The following is a 27,761-nucleotide window of genomic DNA, read 5'->3' as shown; positions in this document are numbered from 1 at the left end:
GCCAGTAATTCCATTATAGTGCTGAGATCAGGGGAGGCTGGTGGAGGTAGAAATCGGAGGACGTCCTCCGATTTCTACCTCCACCAGCCTCCCCTGATCTCAGCATTGTAATGGAATTACATTACTTTGATAAAGGCAGATATCTTTTTACAATTTTACTCGAGTAATTGCATCACTGATATGCTTGTATATGGATCTATTTGGTAGCCTTCAAGACATTTGACAAAATAGGCCTACATTGATTTCAACCATGGACATTTAAGGGCCTGAGTGCTTTGCTGTAGTGCAGTAGATGGCGGTGAAGTACACCGTCAAGTACTCTATTTGTATGCTACAAATACAGTAGACGCCGAAGAAGCGCTTAGCCAATGGGCGATCAGCGGGTGTACACCGCGCCTGCGCGTTTCAAATATGATAATTTTGTTGATATGCTAGCAGCTGGAGTTTATTTTTGCATTTTAGGTTTTTGATATCTGTCCTCTCTTCTCTGCCCCCTCCCCCTACTGCCGTACGAGGACATAGAAAACACGCTTCATGTGGGGCTGATGGACAACTCAAGAGATCTGGTGAGATCTGCGAGCGTCTTGTGTGTGTAAATGCAGCGTAGTGTACCACTGGTTTACCCCTTTGTTGTTGTGTGGTTGTCACTGCAGCATGAGCCAGGTTACACTGTACAACCAGCGACTAGCTAGCTAGCTAGTGGTAGTGGCTGCATGCCAGTTGCACAGGTACAGCAGACAGATGTTTGCATTGCCTTTGAATGCTAGCTAAAAGGCATTAGCTGCCTCTCCAGCCGCCCTGGCTGCAGAATTGTAAACTAAAGCATGCATAGCTTGCCCGCTTGTCCCTCTCTCTCAGTGCAAGATGCTAGCAAATAATTGCAGCAGGGCAGGCCTATCATGTTAAATAGACCGCAGTGCAGTGGTTCCGGTACCGTACGGGTTACCGAACCCCATTTCTCATATGCCAGCTCTGGAGACAGACAGACAGCGTGCAGCTGTCATTTCAATATTGTGATACTACTGGGCAGAAAGGGGGCGGTACACCTGCAGCATATCGGTGACTTTATCGTTTGTTGTTACATCTCGTCGTTTTTGCTTGCTGGGATTAATACATTAAAGTGCTTTTTTTTTGGCGTTGAAATGGTAAGGTCTGTGGTGATAGTTTATTCTGTTTTTGGCACATATCCTAGGGTGTAAATTGCATGTTCGTGACGTTCAGTGCTCCTGCATATTCCTAAATTAATTGGTGTCTAGCCTGTTGAACTGATGAGTCTCAAAGTCACCTTCACTCTTCTGTCACCTAGGCTACTGTGTGTGGAGTGTGTGGAGTGTGTGTGTCTGCAGCACCTCTCTTCCTACAGGGAGTGTGTGTGTGTGTGTGTGTGTGTGTGTGTGTGTGTGTGTGCGCATATGTGTGTGCGTGCATGCATGCTTATGTACAAGCATGCTCAGTGTTTTAAATGTGTAAGATGTGATGCTTTATAATCTTTGTTGCTGTCCTTGAACCTCATTCCTAAATTCCATTCTATTCCATTCCATTTCTATTCATTCCATTCAATTAATTCATATTCTGTTGCATTCTATTCCATTCTATTCTACCTCACCCCAAGGCTGAGCGGAGTGCCCGCTCGGAGAGGAAGAGGCGGGACTCGTTCGGGATGTTCGATGGTTACGACAGTTGTAGTGAGGAGTCGAGCAGCAGCTCCAGCTCGGACGACAGTGATGAGGAGGCCGTGCCCTCCCTCCCTGCCACCCTGCCAATCATCAAGACCAACGGCCAGGTCTACACCTACCCCGACGGCAAGGCTGGCATGGGTCAGTCTCTCATTCATTCCCCTGTCCTCTCCCCTGGTGCACACAGACGCTGCATTTAACTTTGGCGGTTTAAACCTGTGTCAGATGTACCACAGCAGCCATGATTGCTTATGGAAACAGCATTTGTTTTACCGTCACTCTCCCACTGAACTGTCTATATGTCTGTCTCTCTTCCTCTTTGTCTGTCTATCTCTATTTCTATCTGTCTCTCTCTCTCCCCTCTCCCTCTCTCTCTCTCTCTCTCTCTCTCCCTCTCCCTCTCCCTCTCCCTCCCTCCCACCCTCCCTCCCTCTCTCCCTCCCTCTCTCTCCTCAGCCACCTGTGAGATGTGTGGGATGGTGGGGGTGAGAGACGCGTTCTACTCCAAGACCAAGCGCTTCTGCAGTGTGTCCTGCTCCCGAAGCTACTCCTCCAACTCTAAGAAAGCCAGCATACTGGCTAGGCTACAGGTAACAACACAACACTGAGGTATACTAGTCAGACTACAGGTAACAACACTGAGGTACACTAGTCAGACTACAGGTAACAACACTGAGGTACACTAGTCAGACTACAGGTAACAACACTGAGGTATACTAGTCAGACTACAGGTAACAACACTGAGGTACACTAGTCAGACTACAGGTAACAACACTGAGGTATACTAGTCAGGCCACAGGTAACAACACTGAGGTATACTAGTCAGACTACAGGTAACAACACTGAGGTATACTAGTCAGGCCACAGGTAACAACACTGAGGTATACTAGTCAGACTACAGGTAACAACACTGAGGTATACTAGTCAGGCCACAGGTAACAACACAACACTGAGGTATACTAGTCAGACTACAGGTAACAACACTGAGGTATACTAGTCAGACTACAGGTAACAACACTGAGGTATACTAGTCAGACTACAGGTAACAACACTGAGGTATACTAGTCAGGCTACAGGTAACAACACTGAGGTATACTAGTCAGGCCACAGGTAACAACACTGAGGTATACTAGTCAGACTACAGGTAACAACACTGAGGTATACTAGTCAGACTACAGGTAACAACACTGAGGTACACTAGTCAGACTACAGGTAACAACACTGAGGTATACTAGTCAGGCCACAGGTAACAACACTGAGGTATACTAGTCAGACTACAGGTAACAACACTGAGGTATACTAGTCAGGCCACAGGTAACAACACAACACTGAGGTATACTAGTCAGACTACAGGTAACAACACTGAGGTATACTAGTCAGACTACAGGTAACAACACTGAGGTATACTAGTCAGACTACAGGTAACAACACTGAGGTATACTAGCCAGGCTACAGGTAACAACACAACACTGAGGTATACTAGTCAGACTACAGGTAACAACACTGAGGTATACTAGTCAGACTACAGGTAACAACACTGAGGTATACTAGTCAGACTACAGGTAACAACACTGAGGTATACTAGTCAGACTACAGGTAACAACACTGAGGTATACTAGTCAGACTACAGGTAACAACACTGAGGTACACTAGTCAGACTACAGGTAACAACACTGAGGTATACTAGTCAGGCCACAGGTAACAACACTGAGGTATACTAGTCAGACTACAGGTAACAACACTGAGGTATACTAGCCAGGCTACAGGTAACAACACTGAGGTATACTAGTCAGACTACAGGTAACAACACTGAGGTATACTAGCCAGGCTACAGGTAACAACACTGAGGTATACTAGTCAGACTACAGGTAACAACACAACACTGAGGTACACTAGTCAGACTACAGGTAACAACACTGAGGTATACTAGTCAGACTACAGGTAACAACACTGAGGTATACTAGTCAGACTACAGGTAACAACACTGAGGTATACTAGTCAGGCCACAGGTAACAACACTGAGGTATACTAGTCAGACTACAGGTAACAACACTGAGGTATACTAGCCAGGCTACAGGTAACAACACTGAGGTATACTAGTCAGGCTACAGGTAACAACACAACACTAAGGCTACTTCTGTCGCTACTAATGCCCTCTATTGTGACAGTTAGATACTGCAGTTTGCCCCTCAGGAATTAATAAAGTATTTTGAATTGAATTAAATTGAATTGAATAAAGAGACAGCAGTGCTTTGTTCAAACAGGTCATATTCCCAGCTGTTACATTGGAAAGAAACTTAATAAAACTTGATCTATTTATGTTGAACACATTTTATTCCACCTTCCGTATGTCTATCCATGTGTATGATGACGTCTCTCTGCTTGTCCTTTTAAAGGGTAAACCACCAACGAAGAAGGCCAAGGTGTTGCAGAAGCAGCCTCTGATGGCCAAGCTAGCAGCCTACGCCCAGTACCAGGCCAACCAGCAGAACCAGGTCAAGACCAAGACCGGTACGTTGTATGGCAAAGACCGTCACACACAGAATACCTGTGTAAAACAATACAAACAACTGTAGATCAGGGGAGGCTGGTGGAGGTAGAAATGGGCTCATTGTAATGCATGGAATGGAATGAGGAATGGTATCAAACATGCAGGTTTGATACCATTTCTCATTCCATTCCATGCATTACAGATGCATGGCATGTCCTCCGATTTCCACCTCCACCAGCATCCCCTGCTGGAGATTGATGCCTATGTTCCGTCAAATGATTAGGTAACACTTTATTGTAATACCTAGACATTGCATTGTTGATGAAGGACAGCGGTGGAATGGTGTGCCTGTGTCTGTGTGTGCCTGTGTCTGTGTGTGCCTGTGTGCGTGTCTGTGTCTGTGTATTTGCGTGTGTAATGGTTGTCATCACCCCTAATGCTGTAACACCTGTGTTTGTGGACAGTGGTCCCTGTGGAGGGCTTCGACTGGGGACGATACATAGGCGGTGGAGAGATGGCCGGCGCTCCTGTCAGCTGTTTCAAACACGTAAGAACCTCACACCACCATCAAATATTGTTCAGCTCTCGTGATATGGGCCTCACACTCAGCTAACAAACCCTGGGATGAGAGCTCAGTTTCCTCCACAGCGAGTCCTGACCTCTTGACCAAGGCAGGGCAGGAGAGGACAGGGCAGATCAGGGCAGATCAGGGCAGGACAGGAGAGGAGAGGACAGGGCAGGAGAGGGCAGGGCAGGAGAGGGCAGGGCAGGAGAGTGCAGGGCAGGGCAGGGCAAGGCAAGGCAGGGCAAGGCAAGGCAAGGCAAGGCAAGTGTTTGAGGAGAATATCATATTTTCCATGATGATTTAATTTGATGACAGCAACAGCACATTATCAAGGAACGTAAATCACTAAAAGGCCAAGCTGCAAGAGAGACTTGGCTCCTGGCCGTATATCCTCAAAATGTTTGGGTGAATCGTTGAGATATTTCAGATATTTTCCCATAATCAAGCTTTAAGATTAAGATTAGGATAGAACAGTCAGGGTTGGTGTCTCTGCTTCCCAGCGATGAGGAACCCTCCGTGTCTTGCAACGTGACCAGACTGTTTCATGCTGCCACCCACCACCCCCCTTGTACGGTATGTGATTCTGAGTGTCCTCTCGTCTCTATGGGCTGTGCCAGGTTCCCATGGGGACGTCGTGGGGTGACATAGCGGAGGGTGTGAGGGTGGAGGTGCCTAACGCGGACAGCGGTCTCCCCATGAAAGTCTACTGGATCGCTGGCATCATCAAACTAGCAGGTACCGTTACCAAGTAACACCAGAGAACCGTCGCCTTCACTCAAATGCTGATTTCCAAACGAAATGGCCCTAACCTCCAAACCCTCCTCTATATGATGAAAGGACTGGATGAACGAAAGCAAGATGGTGATAAGTCTGCTTACACATTCGGTTGCCTTTCAGTCTGAAATTGAAATGGATTTAATCTGGAAGGTTTTTTTCCACTGATCTATACAGCCTACAGCACTGAATAAAGGATGGTAGATTTCATACCCTCTGTGTGTGTGTGTGTGTGTGTGTGTGTGTGTGTGTGTGTGTGTGTGTGTGTGTGTGTGTGTGTGTGTGCGTGTGTGTATCTGTGCGTGTGTGTGTGTGTGTGTGTGTGTGTCTATCTGTGTGTGTGCGTGTGTGTGCGTGTGTGTGCGTGTGTGTGTGCAGGTTTCAAGGCTCTCCTGCGGTACGAGGGCTTTGACAGTGACTCCAGCAGAGACTTCTGGTGTAACGTGTGTGTTCCTGACATCCACCCTGTGGGCTGGTGTGCTGCTGGGGGGAAACCCCTGGTCCCCCCTAAACGTAAGGGTAACAAGAGGACGAGAGGAGAGAGGGATGAGGGAAGGAAGAGAGAAAGAGGAGGGAAGGAGACGGGGAGAGGGGGATGGAGAGACTGATGGGAGGGAGGGCAGGGGAGGGAGGGAGGGAGGGAGGAGAGTGTGAGAAGGATAGAGGGAGGGAGGGCAGGGGAGGGAGGGAGGGAGGGAGGAGAGTGTGAGAAGGATAGAGGGAGGGAGGGCAGGGGAGGGAGGGAGGGAGGGAGGGAGGAGAGTGTGAGAAGAAGGAAGGAGAGAAAGCAGAGAGTCCTTGTGTAACATTGCCAGATGTGCCGTGTCTGTCTGTCTCTCCCCAGACATTCAGCACAAGTGCTCCAACTGGAAAACCTTCCTGGTGAAACGCCTCACCGGAGCCAAGACTCTGCCTCCAGACTTCACTACCAAGGTAGAGTACACAAGTATAGAGTACTACATAGCTCACTACCAAGGTAGAGTACACAAGTATATACTACACAGTCTCACAGCTCACTACCAAAATAGAGAACACCAAGTACAGACCTGTGTATACTCTAATACCTCAAAAAACAAACATGCTTCAACATATTAATGAGGTGTAGAACGTTGTCAATCCATCCTCCCTGGGCAGGAACAGGAGAGGACGCACTTCCCCTTTAACTCATTTAGTGCTGAGGGTGAATAAAGAGATTGCCAACGGTGACTTTATTCACCAAAAATGCATAAATTATGATGCTTCATTTTGTAGCCAATCAAAGTGTTGTTGCTAGGTGGACACCGCATAGAACACTTGGCACTGTAGGTGGTGAGGGTTCCGGAACTCTTTGGCAGTTGGTGAGTTAAGATATGCTGTATATGCTGAGGCAGCTCTCTCAGTAATGTCCTCCCCTCTTCTCCCCTTCTCCCTGGCAGGTCCAGGAGTTATACACTTCCGCTGTAAAATAGCAGCTCTCTAAATAATACCCTCCTATGTTATATAGGTCCAGGAGTTATACACCTCCCCTTTAAGATAGCAGCTCTCTAAATAATACCCTCCTATGTTATATAGGTCCAGGAGTTATACACCTCCCCTTTAAGACAGCAGCTCTCTAAATAATACCCTCCTATGTTATATAGGTCCAGGAGAGTATGCAGTTCCCCTTTAAGAAGCTGATGCGGGTGGAGGTGGTGGATAAGACCCACCTGTGCCGGACGCGGGTGGCCCTGGTGGAGCAGGTGATCGGCGGGCGGCTCCGGCTCGTCTACGAGGAGTCTGAGGACGGGTCGGACGACTTCTGGTGCCACATGTACAGCCCTCTCATCCACAGCATCGGCTGGTCCCGCAGCATAGGACACCGCTTCAAACGATCAGGTCGGTGGGTTAGTTAGGTAGTGTGTTAGTTAAGTCGTGGGTTAGTGGGCTGGTTAGGTAGTGGGTTAGTTAGGTAGAGGGTTTAGTAGGTAGTGGGTGGGTTAGTTAGGTAGTGTGTTAGTTAAGTCGTGGGTTAGTGGGCTGGTTAGGTAGTGGGTTAGTTAGGTAGTGTGTTAGTTAAGTAGTGGGTTAGTTAGGTAGTGGGTTAGTTAGGTAGTGGGTTAGTTAGGTAGTGGGTTAGTTAGGTACTGTCTTGGTTAGGTAGTGGGTTGGTTAAGTAGTGTGTTAGTGGGTTGGTTAGGTAGTGGGTGGGTTAGTTAGGTAGTGGGTTGGTTAGGTAGTGGGTTGGTTAGGTAGTGGGTTGGTTAGGTAGTGGGTTGGTTAGGTAGTGTGTTAGTGGGTTGGTTAGCTAGTGGGTTAGTTAAGTAGTGTGTTAGTGGGTTGGTTAGGTAGTGGGTTGGTTAGGTAGTGTGTTAGTGGGTTGGTTAGGTAGTGGGTTGGTTAGGTAGTGTGTTAGTGGGTTGGTTAGGTAGTGTGTTAGTGGGTTGGTTAGGTAGTGGGTTGGTTAGGTAGTGTGTTAGTGGGTTGGTTAGGTAGTGGGTTGGTTAGGTAGTGTGTTAGTGGGTTGGTTAGGTAGTGTGTTAGTGGGTTGGTTAGGTAGTGGGTTGGTTAGGTAGTGTGTTAGTGGGTTGGTTAGCTAGTGTGTTAGTGGGTTGGTTAGCTAGTGTGTTAGTGGGTTGGTTAGGTAGTGGGTTAGTTAAGTAGTGTGTTAGTGGGTTAGTTAGGTAGTGGGTTGGTTAGGTAGTGGGTTAGTGGGTTGGTTAGGTAGTGGGTTAGTGGGTTGGTTAGCTAGTGTGTTAGTGGGTTGGTTAGCTAGTGTGTTAGTGGGTTGGTTAGCTAGTGGGTTGGTTAGGTAGTGTGTTAGTGGGTTGGTTAGGTAGTGTGTTAGTGGGTTGGTTAGGTAGTGTGTTAGTGGGTTGGTTAGGTAGTGGGTTAGTCGGTTACTTGGTCAAGTTGGTTAGTTAGTCACTTTGTGTGTGAGTTAGTTAGTTATGTAGTTCTGGTGTCACGTGTGCAGCTTGCTAATACACGTGTTGGTTGGCCATGGTCATTTGGAGGTACAATATACCTGAACCATATCGATGTTGATTGTTGTTCCAGACGTGTCTAAGAAACTAGAGGGCCAGGTGGATGCCCCGGGCCAGCTCTTTACCAAGGTAAGACCAACTCTACGTGTCATCGTCAAAGAGTTGCTCATTCAACGGTGAAAAGCATTTACCCACACGGTGAAAAGCATTTACCCACACGGTGAAAAGCATTTACCCACACGGTGAAAAGCATTTAGCCACACGGTGAGAAGCATTTAGCTACACGGTGAAAAGCATTTAGCCACACGGTGAGAAGCATTTAGCCACACGGTGAAAAGCATTTACCCACACGGTGAAAAGCATTTAGCCACACGGTGAGAAGCATTTAGCCACACGGTGAGAAGCTTCCGTCCATCGGTACTCCCTTCTATTACATCTAGTACATTGTGTTTAGCTTGTTCTCTCCTGTCATTTACCCAGAGGTTTTCATCTGTATGTATATATTTATGCTGTCTGTGTTTGCTCCCCCTGCGACCTCCCCCTGTCTGTGGTTGCTCCCCCTGCGACCTCCCCCTGTCTGTGGTTGCTCCCCCTGCTACCTCCCCCTGTCTGTGTGTCTCAGGTGAGGGACGTGGACCAGACTGGGCCATGGTTTAAAGACGGGATGAAGCTGGAGGCCATCGACCCTCTCAACCTGTCTGCTATCTGTGTAGCCACCGTCAGGAAGGTGAGGACCAGGGGTCTCCCGGGGCCTGGAGCAGGGGCAGGGGCAGACCTGGGGCAGGGGCAGACCTGGTGTAGGATGGAATGAAACAACACAGATTAGAATGGAATGGAATGGAACAGAGAATAGAACAACGGAACATGGAATGGGACAGAACAGAACAAAGTCAAATAGAACGTTATTGTCTACCCAAAGATGGAACATTGTCTTTGACTTCACCTGAAAGTTGATAAGCACTTGAGGTTACCAAACACATTATGTGCCACAGAGTGAGCATTTACATAAGCATCATAATATAGTCCCACCCTCCTTCCTAGGTCCTGGCGGATGGATACCTCATGATAGGGATCGATGGTTCCGAAGCGGCGGATGGATCTGATTGGTTCTGCTACCACTCCACGTCTCCCTCCATCTTCCCTGCTGGCTTCTGTGAAATCAACACCATCGAGCTCACCCCTCCGCGCGGTACGCATCACGCCAGCTACGTCTGGTTGGGCATGTATTCTTACAGTGGTTCCAGTGGTCAGGGTGTTCCTGAGGTGGCTTGAATGGGCAGGGCAGTGCTGTGCTCCTCGCCTCTGTAAGTAAGTCTCTTATGATATGATGCTGTACGATGTGGTCCGATACTCTTATTGTTAATCTCCATGGAAATTCATTTGGCGTGGTAATGTTTTATAATGCTTTATTATGTATCTGCCAATCAGATTAGAAAGGAGACATTACCAACACTCATGTCTCATACAGCAGTATACTTAAGAAGCTCACACTACACATTAGACACTGCACACTAGACACTACACACTCACACTGCACATTACACACTCCACACTAGACACTAGACACTCCACACTCACATACACTCCACACTCCACACTCACAGTACACACGAGGCACTCACTATAGACACTACACACTCATCTCAGAGCTTATATACTTCCATACTCTGATATTGGAACTCATATACTTCATATACTCTCTCCTGTAGGGTACACCAACCTCCCGTTCAGATGGTTTGACTACCTCAAGGAAACCAGCTCTGTCGCGGCTCCCGTCAACCTCTTTAACAAGGTAACCCTGTCCTGTCCTCTCCTGTCCTCTCCTGTCCTCTCTTCTCCTCTCCTCTCCTCTCCTCTCCTGTCCTGTCCTGTCCTGTCCTGTCCTGTCCTGTCCTGTCCTGTCCTGAGCAGGGGAGGCTGGTGGAGGTAGGCATCGGAGGACGGGCTCATTGTAATGCATGGAATAGAATGAGGAATGGCGTCACGTATTTGGTACCTTTCCTCATTCCATTCCATTCATTACAATGAGCCCGTCCTGTCCTCCGATTGTCCTGTCCTCCCCTGGTACTGTTCTCTATGAAACCTGCTGCTCTGTCTGGTTTATTCTGTCCTGGTCTTTAAAACCTTGTTCAGCCTCTGGTCTGCTAGCCGCTCTACGTTACATAGTCTTATCAGAGTCAGCCATTTTTGTTTATTATGTATTGTTAGAGCTTGTTGAACCCAGAGTCCGATGGCTATCTGAGTCAGGCCTTTTAGAGAGTAGTAGAGTTGTTGCTGACCATGTGACCTAAGGCCTGTTAAACCCTCCCTGATCCTGACCTTGTGACCTGACTAAGGCCTGTTAAACCCTTCCTGGTCCTGACCATGTGACCTAAGGCCTGTTAAACCCTCCCTGGTCCTGACCATGTGACCTAAGGCCTGTTTAACCCTCCCTGGTCCTGACCATGTGACCTAAGGCCTGTTTAACCCTCCCTGGTCCTGACCATGTGACCTAAGGCCTGTTAAACCCTCCCTGGTCCTGACCATGTGACCTAAGGCCTGTTAAACCCTCCCTGATCCTGACCTTGTGACCTGACTAAGGCCTGTTTAACCCTCCCTGGTCCTGACCATGTGACCTAAGGCCTGTTAAACCTTCCCTGGTCCTGACTTTGTGACCTGACTAAGGCCTGTTAAACCCTCCCTGGTCCTGACTTTGTGACCTGACTAAGGCCTGTTAAACCCTCCCTGGTCCTGACTTTGTGACCTGACTAAGGCCTGTTAACCCCTACATCCCCTCCCTGGTTGAGTCACATGGCCAGGGAAAACTCCGGGCCTTAGTTTAGGGGACCTGAGGCTTGCTTGGGGCCCATCCCCTGACCTCTGACCCCGGGCCTCCCCTGGTTCTGTTGGGTCTAGGAGGTTCCGAACCACGGGTTCCGCCAGGGCATGAAGCTGGAGGCCGTGGACCTGATGGAGCCCCGCCTGGTGTGTGTTGCCACGGTGACCCGCATCGTCCACCACCTGCTGCGCATCCATTTCGACGGCTGGGAGGACGAGTACGACCAATGGGTGGACTGCAGGTCACCTGACCTCTACCCCGTGGGCTGGTGTCAGCTGACGGGCTACCAGCTGCAGCCCCCCGCCGTACAAGGTATACACACGTACACACACACACACACACTCACACTCACACTCACACTTCAGGATGATGGAGAGGGGGAGTGGTTACCCCCCACTCATATACGAAATCTGTTCATTATTACCTAGATTAAGTCTAAATTAAGTCTATATTAAACTTAGATTGAACCTTGATTAGGTCCAAATTAAGCCTAGATTGAGCCTTCTCCTGGATTTAAAAGCTCTTTCCAGGGAGATTCTCCATTGAGCATGTTTTAGTTAAGTAGGACTTCATCTGGGTCTGTTAATCAGCCCTGGGTCTCCACTACTGTGACTGTGATCATCTGAAGATGTTGAGGCCTGTCATTTTTTTAAACTTGTTGAGTGCAGTTGTGAATAACTGAATAAATTAATGAGCTATTTGTGTTTGTGGGCGTGTGTGTGTGGGTGGGAATGTGTACCTGTGTGCCTGTGTGTGTGTGTATGTGTGCGTGCGTGCGTGTGTGTGTGTGTGTGTGTGTGTGTGCGCGCGTGTGTGTGCGTGTGCGTGGTGTGTTTCCAGCCTCCAGAGAGCTGTCTACCAGTGTGTCCAAGCAGAGGAAGAAATCCCAGCAGTACAAAGGCCAGAAGAAAAGTGGGTCATCCCTCTCCTCATCACAGCCCCCTGCGCTCCGCCCCCCCGCCGCAGCGCCCTCCCCCTCAAAGACTCCCCCCCCCCCCACTCCCTTGCTCTCTCCATTTTTATCCTCCTCTCTCCCCGTGCCTCAGCCCCCCCCCAATCCCCCTCCATCTCTCTCTATCCCCTCCCCCTCTATCCGTCCATCTCTCTCTGTCTCTTTTTAAGGGCAGTGCTGTCTGCTCCCCGAGGGGCCTCTCTTCCCCTCTCTCTTCACACCTCAACAGAGGCTCAAAAGCCTCCCGACGTCCAGCCATCCATGCAGTTCAACAAGGGACTAGAAAGGCTGTTGGAGGTAGAAATCGGAGGACAGGCTCATTGTGATGCATTGAACGGAATGAGGAACGGTATCAAATGAGCATGGAACGCACACATGTTTGATTCCATTCCTCATTCCATTTAATGCATCACAATGAGCCTGTCCTCTGATTTCTACCTCCACCAGCCTCCCCAGGACCATAGCATGGCGGATACAACAGTACAGACCCAAATGATTTACAGTACCAGTCAAAAGTTTGGACACACCTTCTCATTCAATGGTTTTTCTTTATTTTTTATTATTTTCTACATTGTAGATTAATATTGAAGACATCAAAACGATGAAGGAACACATATGGAATTATGTAGTAAACTAAAAAAGTGTTAAACAAAGCAGAATATGTTTTATATTTTAGATTCTTCAAAGTAGCCACCTTTTGCTTTGATGACAGCTTTGCACACTCTTGGCAAGGTGTGTCCAAACCTTTGACTGGTACTGTAGATGGAAGAAAACCATTTGGCATTATCTATTCAATACCTTTGTGACAGACATGCTGTCATCGACTACATCGACATGCTGTGATAGACTTACTGTATTAGATATACTAATACACATCATATTTTGAGCCTCTTACATGTAAATGTTATTGTTCCATGTTGATAATAAGTAACATATTAGCAAGCACAGGAAATGAGCGAAAGCATAAGGATCATGTTAAAGCAACATCTAACTCGTGTGTGTGTGTGTGTGTGTGTGTGTGTGTGTGTGTGTGTGTGTGTGTGTGTGTGTGTGTGTGTGTGTGTTCTCAGAGAGGAAGCTGCCCATCGGTAAGAGGCCTGTGAGTCTGTCTGGTGTAGCGTTGACAGGGGGCGTGCCCCCCCCTCAGAGGAGCCTATCGGGGGATGAGAACATGACCCCCCCAGACTACCCCTCCCCCCCCACGCCTGTGTCTGCCTCCGGGACCACCCAGCCCCCCTCCGCAGCCGGACAGGACCCAAGCCCCAACGGGAAACCAGGTACACCCCCCTATCCCAACCAGAATCAGATGATGATGTCACAGTATAGAATTACGTGATGATGTCACAGTTAGATGACTCTGTATGACTATGATTGTATGATTCATCTTCCCTATCTCATCAGGAGTCCAGTTGAAGCTGAAGGAGGAGGAGTGTGCCGAGGTGGAGGACTTCTCCTTCCCCCAGGGGCCCTCTGACCCAGAGACCAACGCCTCTGCAGGCTACTACATCAAACAGGAGCCCTGAGGGGCGCTAGAGAGCTACACACCACCTCCCACCCTCCCTCTACAGCTCCCCCTCCCTTCCTCCCTCCTTCAGAGACCAGCTATTACACCAGGAGTCCTGAGGGGGGCGCTAGAGTACTGTAGACTCCCTCAGCCTCCCGTCCTTCCCTCCCTCCCTCCACAGCCTCTCCTCCCTCCCTCCCCCAGAGACCAGCTACAACACCAGGAGTCCTGAGCAGCCTGGCGGTAGAGCATTGTAGATACTCTGACCCTGAGGCCAGGAGCTCTACACCCTAGAGATCATGTCCTCTCTCCCTCCTCCTTCTCTCCCTGCTTCAGACCCCCCAGGCCACTCCCACCCCCCCAGTCTGAGGAACCCTGAGGGGGGCACAGTCGCACTGCCGCCACCAGCTAGACCCCTCCAGTCTACTCTGCTCTCGCCCCCGCCCCCGCCCCCGCCCCCGCCCCCCCACCCCGACCCTCCCAGACACAGACCCATTAGCGAGGAGTGCAGGGTCAGCATCAGGCCATGGTCAAGACTACACCAGGAGCACATCTCCAGTGTCAAGTTCAGTTTCCACTTTTTTAATGTCAGCATTTGGATTCACCCAGTTGGCCAGTAGTCATCCAGCCCACTCTCTGACCCCTACGACCTACCCCTTCACCCCCCCTGTGGCCAGAGAATGAGGCCAGGGTCCTGGGTCACATGTTACAACACACCGCCAAACCTGGGATCTGTTTCCCCTCCTCCCATCCAATTAACCATGAGAGGAACAGTCCAACCTGACCCCAAACCAGCGTCACCCTCCTCCTTATTCACATGGAAGGCTACCAGACTGCCCCAGCTCACAGACTCCTTCACAACCACACAAACGAGAGGAAGAGCAGAGCAAGTCAAAGCAAGAAAAGAGAAAAAAGAAAAAAAGAGTTGCTTGCGTTAAAGGACAATAAAGCTTTGAGTTTCATTTCAGTTTTTCTTGTAGAAGAAGAAGAAGAAAAAAAAAAAAAAAAGAAAGAAAGAAAAAAACAAGCTTTTTTTGTACGATTTTTTTTCAAAGCCAAGAGACATTTTTCTGCATCTCTGGCATTTGTTATTTCTGATGTAGGATAACTGGATGGATAGGTTGTGCTATGAGGGTGTCATGAATGAATAATCAGATGTTCCAAAAAAACAGGGTGTGTATCAATGTAGGTATCATATGGATTAAACCTTACTGCTATAAAACAATCACTCAGACATGAAACACAACAACAACGACCACCACCACCCCCGATCATAACAGTCCCGTGCTGTACTGTTTCCTATTGGGATTAAGGGCAGGCCGTCACAAGTCATCCACCTTACATCCACCGCGTTTGATTGGCAGTTATTTTTTGACGACATGAACAGCGACTACCATTGCCCTAGATGTGTTAGTGCTGTGTGGGCAGATCATCGTGCCAGGCATCCAAACAGTGTCATATTTGGCATGGAAAGGAGGCCCAGCAGGGCTGCCATCCAGCACGGACGGGGCTAGGGAGGGGAGGGAACAGCCGGTGGAAGGCTCAGATCTCCCGTCGCCTGTGTGCCAGACTGTATTTATTTACCTCACCTTAGCAGGTTGCATCTAGGGCATCACCAGGTCATGGTGGGGTCTGTCAGGAGTTCAAGAACATTGGTTCTGTCTGGAGTTCTAGAACGTTGGTTCTGTCTGGAGTTCTAGAACGTTGGTTCTGTCTGGAGTTCAAGAACGTTGGTTCTGTCTGGAGTTCAATAACATTGGTTCTGTCTGGAGTTCTAGAACGTTGGTTCTGTCTGGAGTTCAAGAACGTTGGTTCTGTTAAGAGTTTTGGAACTTGTTGTTCTCGAAAGGTTTAGCTGTGCTGTATTCTCTAACAGTCTCACTCACTCACACACACACACACACACACACACACACACACACAGTCAGTCACACACGCACACACGCAAATGTTAGCACAGTAATCACTCTGTAACTCTGTGCCTAATATTGTTCTACATTAAAAAATAATATGAATATTAGTGGAGAAGGATATTCAGCTGAGCCAAGTATACCGGTCATAGCTATGCTATAGTTATCTTCATCATCATCATCATCATCATCGTCAGTATTTCATCACTGTTATTAGATTTATCAACCCTCCCGTGGGGGTTATGACAAATGATTGTCACAATATTGAATATACAACCTAAATGTATAACATTAGAAATGTATTTATGAACATTACCCATAGTATATAGCAACAAGAGCCTATTAACAAACATGAATGATGATTTTAATTTTGTGCCATTATGAAACACCAGGAGGGGTTATGATTATATAATACATATTATATACATCCAGTATCAAACGCAGACTGCAAGCCATGCACTCCCTTTATGTAGCAGTAAGGTTGACACATGTTCTCTCAGGAAATCTTAGTTTATGTTGTATAATATCTCTCTGTCGTACTGTCGTTGGGTGAGACGTGCTGTGATTGGTTGGTTGGTTGTTGGCATGCCGATATCAGACACAGGTGGATATAGTCAGTGTTTGAACACACAAAACGTGTCCTGAGACCTGTTTTAAAGCCACAGTCTGTGATTTCCATCTCCACTCCACAGTGCTGCCCTGACATGTGTTGGTGGACTGTTTGGGTTTGGGTCTTAGGAAACCAGTACTCCCAGTGGGCTGTACTGTATGGTTTCTGTGGTGATTGCGTCCAGAACCAAAGAGGAATGAGTTCAAATATCTTACGAGTGGCAGTTGGATTTACAGAGACCCACCCTACGGTTTATAAACAAGTGAGGCAACACTCTTGACTGAGAATGTAAATTACAGATTGTGGCTTTAATTCAACCTGTCACTCACTAATGTACAGCAGAGACCTATCGGTTCTGCTTGTGATGCCAGGTCCGTTTTTCAGTGGCTGTGTATTTGTCTCTCCAGTATGTTTATAAACCTGTTATAACCCACATGTGTGTGTGTACTGTATGTCACTGTTCTATGATGTATACGTGTTTGTTTTGAGCGTTTTTTCTAAGGGTGTTATGTTGATTGTTGGCTTTGTCAGGTGTCTTACTATGTAACTGACGTTTCAATGTGTGTTTCATTGTCTGGTTCTGTGAGTAGAGCTCAAACTGGGTTGAAAGTCTCGATTTCGATCAGACCCGGATCAGAATAGTACCTGATTATGATCCAATACTTGAAAGGTGCGCTTGATTTAGTTTGCTTGACATGCCAGTGTGACTCACTGGGACTGTTCCATTGGTTCCATGGTGCAGGGCAGGCTAAATCAAGTTACCTCTCAAGTAGATGTACATTTGATTTCCATAATGGCTTGTTTCAAACCAAGCTCTAGTGACCTAAAGCCACCTCCCAGCAATAATGCCTCGTTAGAATATTCTATTTTCCTTGGCCCACAGCTCACCCTAGCATGGTGTTTTTACATGTGCACAGATCACTGGGGCAGAAGGCCGCCGGTGCGGACCTGATCCGTTTCATCAGGCCTACAGAACCATTCCAACATCAGTTTGGGAGAGACGCCTGTTTTGGAGAGACGCCTGTCTCTGGTAATCAGACTCCTCCTCTTATGTACACTCCCCTCACTACACTCCTCTGACTTCAGACGGTGTGTTTAAGAGACCAGAGGATGGTGGAGACGGAGATGTTCATCATATTATGTTGCTGTTATGGCATGACTGTTTCAGGGCACAAACATTATTGCCCCCCCCCCCCCCCCCTCCCCCCCTTCATCACCATGACTATCACCACTGCCCCCCCCCCCCCCCCCCCCCTTGTACCAAGGCTGAAGGGTCTGGTTGAATGAGATGAGTCTGTGGGAGACTTCATGGTTGCACACCAGAGTATTCACGCTAACCCAAGACCAGAACATAGAAACGCACAAACAGGAATCTATAGGGCTATGTTATTATCCTGAGGACAGTGTTACAAGTTTATTATTGATTTTTAACACAATGTATAATCACAATGGTGTTTGATATCAAAGAAAACAAGACTAGAAGGTGTGTGTGTGTGTGTGTGTGCGCGTGTGTGTGTGTGTGTGTGTAACCACACTCTGCATGCAACAGTGCGAAAATCATTTCCTCTTGTGCTTTGTTTAACTGGTGTCTTAGCTCTTGGTTTATGTCTAACTTACTGGTCTTTGGACACTTAACACGGGTCTGTCTGTCTGTCTCTGTGTGTGTGTGTGTGTGTGTGTGTGTGTGTGTGTGTGTGTGTGTGTGTGTGTGTGTGTGTGTGTGTGTGTGTGTGTGTGTGTGTGTGTGTGCGCGCGCGCGCATGCGTGTGTGTGTGTGTGTGTGTGTGTGTGTGTGTGTGAATGTACATGCTCGTTGTTTCTAATGTGAAATCCCCACATGATATTGTCTTTGTATTATGGTGCTATATATATTTGATAAAGTGATGATCTTTTATTAAGAATGGAATGATTTTCCAAAAACTGTGATCATGGTTGAGAAATTTTGGTTCTCTTCACGTTCTCTCGTATTTTGGATACAACTATAACGAAAGATTTGTATTGAATGTCTAAAAGTTTTCTTAGCATGGCACTTGTACGATGACTATGTTTCTTGTTTTTATTACGTTTTCTGTACGTTTTTAATTGTCTGAGTATATTGTTTCAGTTCCTTGGTTTCCATGGTGATTGTGCTGTGAACATGATGTTTACTGAGCTGTATCAAGTATGTACAAATGTTATTAAAAAAAAAAAAAAAAATAGATATGTATTTGAAAGAAATTAAGATGTTTACTTTCATTTAACAATTTTTAATACATCTTGCAATTTTGCAGCATGGTTGTGGGAAAAAAAAGCATTAAGTGTAAAATAAATTATTCACTTTTACTTTTTTTACGCAGAATAAAAGTGCAGTATTGAAATGTCTGTGTCTGTTGTCTATACGAGAGAGAGAGAGAGAGAGAGAGAGAGAGAGAATATCATCTTACATTTTTTACATTTATGGCATTTAGCAGACGCCGTTATCCAAAGCAACTTACAACAAATACATTTGTTTAAGTAAGTGAATCATCTATCCAACAGTCATCATAAGACAAAGTAATCAATGCTCACACCAGGGGCCATTGGCAGTTGTAATGCCAGAAGCCTTTTTTTTTTATTTTAATTTTAATTTTTGTATTAACAGGAGAGAACTTGTACAGGGGGGTAGTGGGGGTGAAGAGGTCTCAAGGGTTGGGGTTAGGGTTAGTACAGGGGGGGTAGTGGGGGTGAAGAGGTTTTTAGGAGGGACTGTTAAGATATAGAATCTTGAATCTTGACTAGAACAAGATTAAACTAATTTACTCAGACTGGAGAACAGGCTTCACCACTCTTTCAATCCCAAATGTATTACTTTTGATCTTACAGCATTGGTCTTCTACATGAACAGTTGAATGTTGAGTCTCATATAGAATGCCCTGTCAGTTCTGCATGTCCATTCCTATGGGGTTTCCCCTTACTAAACACCCCTGATAAATACTGTGACCCTAAAATAACTGTTGCATTCCATCCAGGCTTTTATAGCCATCTGTGCAGCATGATCAGCAGATCCCCCATAGGGAAAACTGAGGTTGGATTCTGTGCCCCTCAGACATGGGCCCTTACTCAATCGTCAGGAACACGACTCCTCTGAGTCTTACATTTACATTTATGGCATTTAGCAGACGCCTTTATCCAAAGCGACTTACAACAAATACATTTGTTTAAGAAAGTGAATCATCTATCCAACAGTCATCATAAGACATCTCCTTTGCGTCCTACTGAAAACACGTTGGAGGCGATCTAGGTTCCTCCCCTTAGATATTCTCCTCCAATGCTTTTTGAGGAGTGTTCCTAACAATTAAGAAAGGGCCCCTGGAATGAACTCCAGGGTAGACAGACGTTAGAAAACCTCCGGTCGTTTCAAGACCTTAACAAGATTAATCTTCTCATGGAAGGAGGTGAACATGTTTGTCAATGCTTTTAGTCTGCTGTATGTACGCATGTTTTATGGTTGTCTATGGTTGATGTGGAACATGCTTGCAGGCTTTGGAACAGGTCACTCTTGTAAAACCGATTTCTCAACTCTCCATGGGACTTAAAATAAACTGCTGAGCATGTCAGGAATCACAGCAGTATTAAAACAATCTGGCTCCTGAAGTAAAAGTTGTAAAACAACCCTGGACTAGCCTGGGGACACATTGCCTCAGTTCATAGACTCACAGATGGAGGGCCATAGGACCAATACTATTGTAAGACACTTATTGTCACAAATCCCAATATCTTATTCATTATATATATATATATATCACTGCTGCTCACACAGTACCCCTGCCCAACCCCAGCACTACAGGATGAACCAGACAAAGTATTGGGGATTCATGATAACTTTTATTGACAAGTGCTCCACAGTCATAAAGCAAACACAAACGTTCTCCAGGACTACAGCTTTCAGGATAGGTCAGTCAGTCACACCACAAATCACAACCCTCCTCCCCCAAGCATGCACTTGACCCACTAGTGGACAATAGGCACGCGTCAGAGACCAGGGTACAGAATTGGGACACAGTAAAAGAGATGCATCATGGTTGGGTCTTGGGTTGGAGTAGAGTGCAGGTTGCAGGTTGGCGGTCGGGGGGTGGGGGTGGGGGGGGGGGGGGTGGGCTGGAGTTGGAAGGTCGTTAAACAGTTCCAGTTGGTGATGTTATCTACTCGTAGATAAAGGCCTCGGTGGCCATCTTCCAGGTGATCAGCTCCTCAGGTTTGAACCACAGGGCGATCTCAGCCTTGGCACTCTCCAAGGAGTCACTGCCGTGCATGATGTTCCTGTGAGAGGGACAGAGGGGCAACCAGTCAGAGGCGAGCATCAGAGAGGCAACAATGTGCCAAAGTGGACATCTGCTCAGTGTGCATAGCAGCGGTAGAGCCCTCATACCGGGGGGGGGGGGACCTAATGCAGTTGCTAGAATGAGATCCTGCGTGTGGCGGTTGGTTCCCATCACTCACCTGCCAACCTGGAGGCAGAAGTCCCCACGGATGGTTCCGGGGTTGGAGTCGGCTGGGTTGGTCTCCCCGAGCATCACTCTGCCGGTCTTCACAGCTCCAAGACCCTCCCACACCTGGAGAGAGAGAGAGAGAGAGAGAGGAGTATGAGGAACAGAATCATCACAACCTCAAAATAAGCTGAAGAGTTGTGCCAGTGTGGACAACAATCACTGGGGGTGTGTGTGTGTGTGTGTGTCTGTATGTCTGGTTACCATGCCAACGACAGGGGCGGAGGATATGAACTGGCACAGGCCAGCGTAGAAGGGCATGTCCTTCAGGCCAATGTAGTGCTGCTTGGCGAAGTCTTCAGTTGGCTGAAAACCAAACAACCAGGTCAATCAACGGTCAGAGCACTGAGAAGGACAGCAAACTAATCAAAAGAGTCACAAATCTTTATCAGGCTTTTATTACTCTGATGAGATTTTTTAACTCAACTCAAATTTAATGCAGAGGGTGAATAAAGTCACCCAAATTGTCAACATTCCAGAGTGCCAAGGGCGACTTTATTCACACAAAAAAAAAGTGTATTGTAGCAAAAGTATTATTGCTAGGTAAATACCACAAAACACTTGCCACTCCAGGTCTTAGGCAGTTAGCGAGTGAAAAAGGTTTCCTGCCAGCACATACGTATAAAATATATATAAAAATAATAAAATATTAAGTCTGATGCGATTTTCTAACTGAAGTTGTATTTGTGACATTACCTTGAAGAATTTCATGGCGACGAGCTTGAAGCCCTTCTGCTCGAAGCGCTTGATGATATCACCGATCAGACACCTCTGAACGCCATCGGGCTTGATGGCAATGAAGGTACGTTCAGTGTTGGCCATGGTGCTGCAGCGACAGGGCAAGGAGGACGAGGGTCAGTCACAACACTCATCTGTTTAACATGTACACAGATAACCACAGACATCTAGATACAGGAGTAGAAACTGGTGCTGCAACCAAAGGCAGAGAAGGTTAGAGTCAGTAAAAAAAAAAAAAAAAAAAAAAAGGAGTGTGAATTTTAATATTGAAAAGATAAATTGCGGTATTTATAAAGTCATGCAGATTGAGCAGATCTGATAATTGTGGTCTTGATAAGTTATATTTTGCTTATCTGTTACTCTGCTGTGGATAAAGCACCAGCTTAAAACTTTGATCAACAACCAACAGTTGACGGGTATCTGCAGCTCAAAGTCACGGCTGCAGAGCAGCTGAACTGCAGGGCAAGTGGTCGACTAAGTACAATGAAATGTGTCCTTGACGCTTTGGAACATGACCGGCGGAAAATATTCCCCACATGCCCATTCCACTCATGATGCCTGTGACGCTGTTTTAGCACAATCCGCAGTTGGTGCCAGTTCATGGGCTATTCTGGCCCGGTCGGCCCCGATCCGATTGTGCTGTCTAGCCCATTCCTGCTGTCGATGGCATGACAAGCAGTCAGATTGACTATACAGCACAATCAGATCTGAGGGGCGACCAGAATAGAGCTGGCCGCACCAGAGGGGTGGTATCCGGGTTTCTGCTGAAATCTAAACTCCTCGTTCACTAACGAGGTGGCACACATGCACGCCATGTGATAATTTTAGATTAAAGTGAGGATTGAATCTCGTTGGTTACCGACGACACTGGCTAGGGTCAGGGGAGATTAAAACTGATGCCCTAAGCACTGTCAGGAGCGAAGCGAATCGCATCCCATCCAATCAATACACTAGCGCACCCTGTCACACGCAGACAGGATTGGGCACACTGACAACTTTCACACTTGGCGAACCATACTGGTGCGCGTTTCAATCGGGATCTGTGCCTCGGCTGATTAGCTATCTACGGTACAAGCTCTATTTATATAATCGGAAATAAGTGAGCGGCTTCTACGACGCTGCCAGAGCATGCTTTCGCTACAATGCACTTGAACCATACATAGACTTGTTTCCATTGTCGAGAGCGCTGCCAGACTGACACCGACACCGTTAGATGCCACATGGTCACTTTCGCCTTCACTGACTCTTGATTTGCTAATCGCAATGGATCCCAAGTGGATTAACAAAACGATTAACGAACCGTCAAAGTACTCGCCACCAACTGATTGGCTTTGAGTGAAACTAAAAAGGCACGAATAATTGGTTTATGGCAGATAGCCCTTAGGCCTACGGCTTAGCCATTGACTATTGATGACACTTGCAAACAGGTCCGCAGCTGTCACCAGTGCACCCACGCTGTCCGTCTGTCTGTCTGTCTGTCAATTCGGAACATTGCATAATTGATCGCAACTATACCAGCTAGCCAACTCTGCATTTAATAGCCCTTCATGCAATGCAATTCTTTGAATTGTCCCACCACGGGTTAAGCATTTTAAAGTGTCATTTAAGAGCTAGGTCGGTAATTTCTACTACTTGCATATATGCACGCCGCCCACAACTTTGGAGGAGAGCTAACATTAGACCAGCACAAGATATTATAGGTACATGTTCGGCTGGTGGTGCGTCACCTGTGATCTTTCATCAAATGAAACGTTGTTAGTTAGTAGTATTCGGTCAAATCGCGACCATTCAGGATACATACCTTTGATGAGTAGAGTTAGGACGACTTGGCAGAGGATGAGGGAGACGACTGTTGAAAGCAGGGAGTTCACCAACGCAGATGAGGGACCGGAGCCGGTATATATACCCGCTGCCGGGCGGGTGGGTGGGGCTTGAATGAGGTCAAGAAATGACTGACGCTTCATTCCACCATGTTCTCTGCACCCCGACAGGGTGCATTCAGTGGGTCGATGTGTGTATTGATCTTAATGAGCTGACCATCTGCTGTTCCACGGTCATGGGCCGTCATGTCACTGAGGCTTTACAGCGCATGCAGCTGCAGTATTAGCATTGCAACAGTGTTGCATTCATAAACAATCACAAGTGCATACGGGAAGACTAATCAAAACGGCATCAAATACTTGTTGGGGTAAGGGGGGGGGGGGGGGGGTGCATTCTCAAAGAGATGCGCACAGCCACTTCAATGAGACAGTTGAGTTGAGTACATATTTATTTGGATGAAGTCTGGATGTCAGGACTGTGGTTGAAAAACAAGGGTGGTTGTGTTACTATCAGATTGACTGAGAGAATGTCCGACTCTGGCGCCACCTGCTGTCGCGGCCCGGCCAGTGACGTGGCGGTGAATTCATCACGCCTCATAATTGACAATGTTTGTAAAAAAAAAAGATGAGTAAGACAACATTTGATTCATTTGCGTAATACATGTGCTCGACATTCATAGAGACGTAACCGTTGATTAAAAATGGATAGAAGAGAGTTAGAGGTATGTGGATATTCAGATTCAATAGGCAGTCAGTTAGTTCTTACAGTTTAAAATATAAAAATAAATAAAAATATACAAATGTATTGCAAGGCTAAATATAGTAGAAATGGACCTCCAAGGTATACTGGAGTAATATGCTCTAGATATGAGAGTAATAGACATTCAGCACATGTCTTCCAGGTGTCGGGGGCCAGCAGTGATGACCTCATCATCACTGACCTGGACACAGAGGAGTTACCTGTGGATGTGGCTGATGATGTCACACAGCAACTCAGGTAGGCGGTGTCAGTTAGACATTTACACATGATAAATGCTAAGTGGGATGCTCAGGACGGCCCGACGCTGACCTCACCCCATTGAAGGTACTGTGAGGGTTAGGGTTTAGGGTAGAGTCATCCCAAGGATCCCACATAGCATCTACCATTTACACATAGCTTGGTCATAAGTCACAGCCAAATCTCCTACGTGACACCCTATTCTCTGTGCACTACTTGTAAGTGCACTGTTTTAAAACTCACACTATGAAGTCCTCTTCCCTCATCTCCTTCATGGTGGCGGATTGGACAGGGCCCCATTTCAACAGGGTAGATGCTAAGTGGGATCTTTGGGACGAGTCTAACCCTAAACCCAAACTCTAAACATTTTAAAATCTCAATGGGAATGATGTCCGTTCCAAGGATCCCATTTAGACTTAACCATTTCAATACTCTAAACCTAAAGTAGTTTGAATAAGGCAGATGCTAAATGGATCCTTCTTAGCATTGACCAGTCTAATAACCACCCCTTCCCCCTTTAACTCTCCAATAACTCTCCTTTACCTCCCTTTAACTCTCCAATAACTCTCCTTTACCTCCCTTTAACTCTCCAATAACTCTCCTTTACTTCCCTTTAACTCTCCGTTAACTCTCCTTTACCTCTCCTGTACAGATCTGAAGATGGCCAGGCTGGTGCGGACGGCCTAACTTTGATGTTGGAAGCTGATGTAGGACCAGCCCTGTCTCAGGACAGCAAGCTAGGCATAGAGGAGGTGGAGACTGATGTAGGATCAGCTATCTCAACCCTGTCTAAGAACTAACTAACTCCTTCCTGTTTTAGACTGATGTCATAACTAACTCCTTCCTGTTTTAGACTGATGTCATAACTAACTCCTTCCTGTGTTAGACTCATGTGATAACTAACTCTTTCCTGTTGACCCCCAGGATGAAGAGGTGACCTCCATCATCATCACGACCCCCCCGGCCCTGACCCCCCAGGTCAGTCTGGTCGTGGTGCTGAGTGGGAGGAGCTCCCCAGACCTTGTGGAGGACCTGAGCAGAGAGTAGGTCCCTCGCTCTCTCTCTCTCCCATAGGGTTGAGTTAGGCTTAAGGGTTGGGTTAAGGGTTTGGTTCGGGTTAGTTTTAGGTTTTGACCTAGTCTGATACAGTTCATGTCCCTCTCTCCCTCCTCCCCCCCCCCCCCCCCCCCCTCCTCCTCCCTACAGGCAGTGGACTGATGAGGGAGGGCATGCAGGACAGGGTGAGTCAGGCTCAGAGTCAGCTCTGACATTGGATCGAGGTGGTAAAATAGACTAGAGACACTAATACAGTCATACTGTGTGGTAGTAACACTGTTGTTCCTCCTCAACCCTCACTCCCTCTGCCCTCCTCTAACCTCTGACCTCTAAGCTTGACCCACATGAGTTCACAGCAAAGTGCCAGACCCAAGTGTCCTGGGTGAAGGAGACCACCTCCAAGGTGCTGGACCCAGGTCTAGACCAGTACCTGGACCTGGACCAAGACCAGTACCTGGAACTGGACCAGTACCTGGACCAGGCCCTCCCCTGGGCAGGAGATGGCTTCGGGCTCCCGGAGGGTCCGGTTCAGCGGAGGAAGACCCAGCAGGGGGATCAGCAGCCGGACTGCCTGCAGCATGAGAGTCCCCACACCCTTCCCCTACCCCACAGGGCACGACCTTTTCATGTCTTTTCATGTCACTGATGGAATAGAATGGAACTGTAGATTGTGTAATTACTCATTTGTCAACACTGTAATAACACTTTACTTAGAATAGAATATATATAGGGCTTTAAGTACAATGTAGCAATTAGTACCCCAAAACAAGTGTTGTGTAATTACTAATTGTTAACACTGTAATAACACTCTACACAGAGTTAGGCCTTTAGGTACAGTGTAGCAATTGTCACACTGTAGGCTACTTATAGTTATTACCCAGTTGTTACACAGTAATTACACAACAAGTAGTCCCACAGTAGTAAAGAGTTGTGATGTCAGTTGTTGCCCTCTGACTGTGTGTGTCTCTCTGCAGGTCCTCAGACTCTCTGGACACCGAGGGAGACAATGACCCTCAGGGACGTCCTGGCTCCCCCCTCCGCCTCTCCCCTTCTGACCACGGGGACCGGCTCACCACAATCCGTCCCTTTTCCGCCACATCCAGGCCCTTTCAGGTCGCTGTTCGACCTGTCCCCGGGCGCCATCCTGGGGGCGGTCAAGACCCGTGACTGCAAGTCGCTGGGCGAGCTCACCCTGGCGCCGGGGAGCCGTAGGAGGCTTCGGGGGGGCGCTCGGTGTCGGCGGACACGCGGCTGGTGAAGGCGATGGTGGAGCTGGTGATGCAGCGTCTGGAAGCCAGCGTGGCTGAGCTGGTGCTCAACGTAGGAGGGGAGGACCAGGAGATCCAGGTACCTGGGACCTCCACCACCACCAGCCTGATGGCTCGGGAGCTGCTGGACCTGCTCTCAGCCAGGATCCAGACCCACAACCTGGGACAGCTGGCCCTCAGCTGCCTGACTGGCAGGTCTGCTCTGGAGCTGGAGGGAGAGCTGGAGAGCCGGCTGGGGCCTCTGGCCGGTCAGGTCATCGTGGCCGTCATAGGCAGCATCCTATGAGCTAACTATTTTACCTCAGACTATACTGGCTAACTAGCTATCGTTATTGCTAGGTAATGTTTATCTTTGTGTTGTTTGTTGAATTAAAGCGCCCAAGTAAGTCACTTGAATGCTGTCCATCTCATGTCACAATAATATATATAAGAGGCCCATTCATTTATAACCTTGATGCTGTCGCCATTCATTTTTTATACATATTGTTTATATTTCGTTGTACAGACGTTGTCTAGTTTAGTAGCTAGCACTCTATGTGAGCAAACTATTTTACCTCAGTGAAAGTGTTGTGGGTGGGCCCACATTACAAAAAGATAAACATTACCTACTAGCAATAATGACAGCTAGCTAGCTAGACAGTAGAGTCTGAGGGCTAGCTAGACAGCATCTGTACAACGTAATATGAACAATAATATGTATAAACAATGAATGGCAATATCACAGATTTTTACTAAGTTCTACAGAATGAGCAACAACCATGACTTTACACCCAAACTGTCTAAACTATTTAAGAGGCATATTCATTTGCATCCTTTTGATGTTATTTTTACACACACATTGTTGTTTATATTACGTTGTACAGATGCTGTCTAGCTAGCCCTCTATGTGAGCTAACTATTTTACCTCAGACTCTACTGGCCAGCTAGCGACCTCCTCCTCTGCCTCCAGGTTTACAGGCTAGCGACCTCCTCCTCTGCCTCCAGGTTTACAGGCTAGCGACCTCCTCCTCTGCCTCCAGGTTTACAGGCTAGCTACCTCCTCCTCTGCCTCCAGGTTTACAGGCTAGCGACCTCCTCCTCTGCCTCCAGGTTTACAGGCTAGCGACCTCCTCCTCTGCCTCCAGGTTTACAGGCT

At 47.4% G+C, this 27,761-nt stretch overlaps 2 protein-coding genes across 2 annotated transcripts; one reads left to right on the top strand and one right to left on the bottom strand.

Moving 5' to 3' along the window:
* Positions 1-517: 517 nt before the first annotated feature.
* Positions 518-18,518, top strand: LOC310809399 (MBT domain-containing protein 1-like). Its single transcript, XM_083676637.1, has 17 exons — positions 518-566; positions 1,613-1,817; positions 2,133-2,266; positions 4,073-4,187; positions 4,632-4,714; positions 5,350-5,467; positions 5,885-6,025; positions 6,351-6,439; positions 7,126-7,360; positions 8,522-8,577; positions 9,071-9,175; positions 9,490-9,637; positions 10,158-10,240; positions 11,344-11,578; positions 12,107-12,178; positions 13,289-13,495; positions 13,620-18,518. Exons 1-17 carry the CDS (start codon positions 546-548, stop codon positions 13,739-13,741), a joined length of 2,169 nt encoding a protein of 722 aa, XP_083532763.1. The 5' UTR covers positions 518-545; the 3' UTR covers positions 13,742-18,518.
* Positions 18,519-20,065: 1,547 nt separating this feature from the next.
* On the bottom strand, positions 20,066-23,349 carry LOC310809655 (nucleoside diphosphate kinase A 2-like). Its single transcript, XM_083677031.1, has 5 exons — positions 23,287-23,349; positions 21,444-21,573; positions 20,952-21,053; positions 20,701-20,813; positions 20,066-20,520 (listed from the first exon to the last, which is right to left on the bottom strand). The coding sequence occupies exons 2-5, from the start codon at positions 21,567-21,569 to the stop codon at positions 20,403-20,405; spliced, it is 459 nt and encodes a 152-aa protein (XP_083533157.1). The 5' UTR covers positions 21,570-21,573; positions 23,287-23,349; the 3' UTR covers positions 20,066-20,402.
* Between the last annotated feature and the right edge of the window lie 4,412 nt (positions 23,350-27,761).

This window comes from Argentina silus (assembly GCF_951799395.1).
Source record: "Argentina silus genome assembly, chromosome: 9".
In the NCBI taxonomy this organism is placed as follows: domain Eukaryota; kingdom Metazoa; phylum Chordata; class Actinopteri; order Argentiniformes; family Argentinidae; genus Argentina; species Argentina silus.
Note: the sequence above shows the minus strand (reverse complement) of the source record. Positions and strands in the feature narration are given on the sequence as shown.

Coding starts and splice junctions, on each gene's coding strand:
- LOC310809399 (XM_083676637.1), top strand. CDS start 546: ATGGACAACTCAAGAGATCTG. Junction 5,468..5,884: donor TGGCATCATCAAACTAGCAG/GTACCGTTACCA, acceptor GTGTGTGTGCAG/GTTTCAAGGCTCTCCTGCGG. Junction 13,496..13,619: donor AAGCCCCAACGGGAAACCAG/GTACACCCCCCT, acceptor CTATCTCATCAG/GAGTCCAGTTGAAGCTGAAG.
- LOC310809655 (XM_083677031.1), bottom strand. CDS start 21,569: ATGGCCAACACTGAACGTACCTTCATTGCCATCAAGCCCGATGGCGTT. Junction 21,054..21,443: donor TCGCCATGAAATTCTTCAAG/GTAATGTCACAA, acceptor TTTGGTTTTCAG/CCAACTGAAGACTTCGCCAA. Junction 20,814..20,951: donor CCGCCCCTGTCGTTGGCATG/GTAACCAGACAT, acceptor CTCTCTCTCCAG/GTGTGGGAGGGTCTTGGAGC.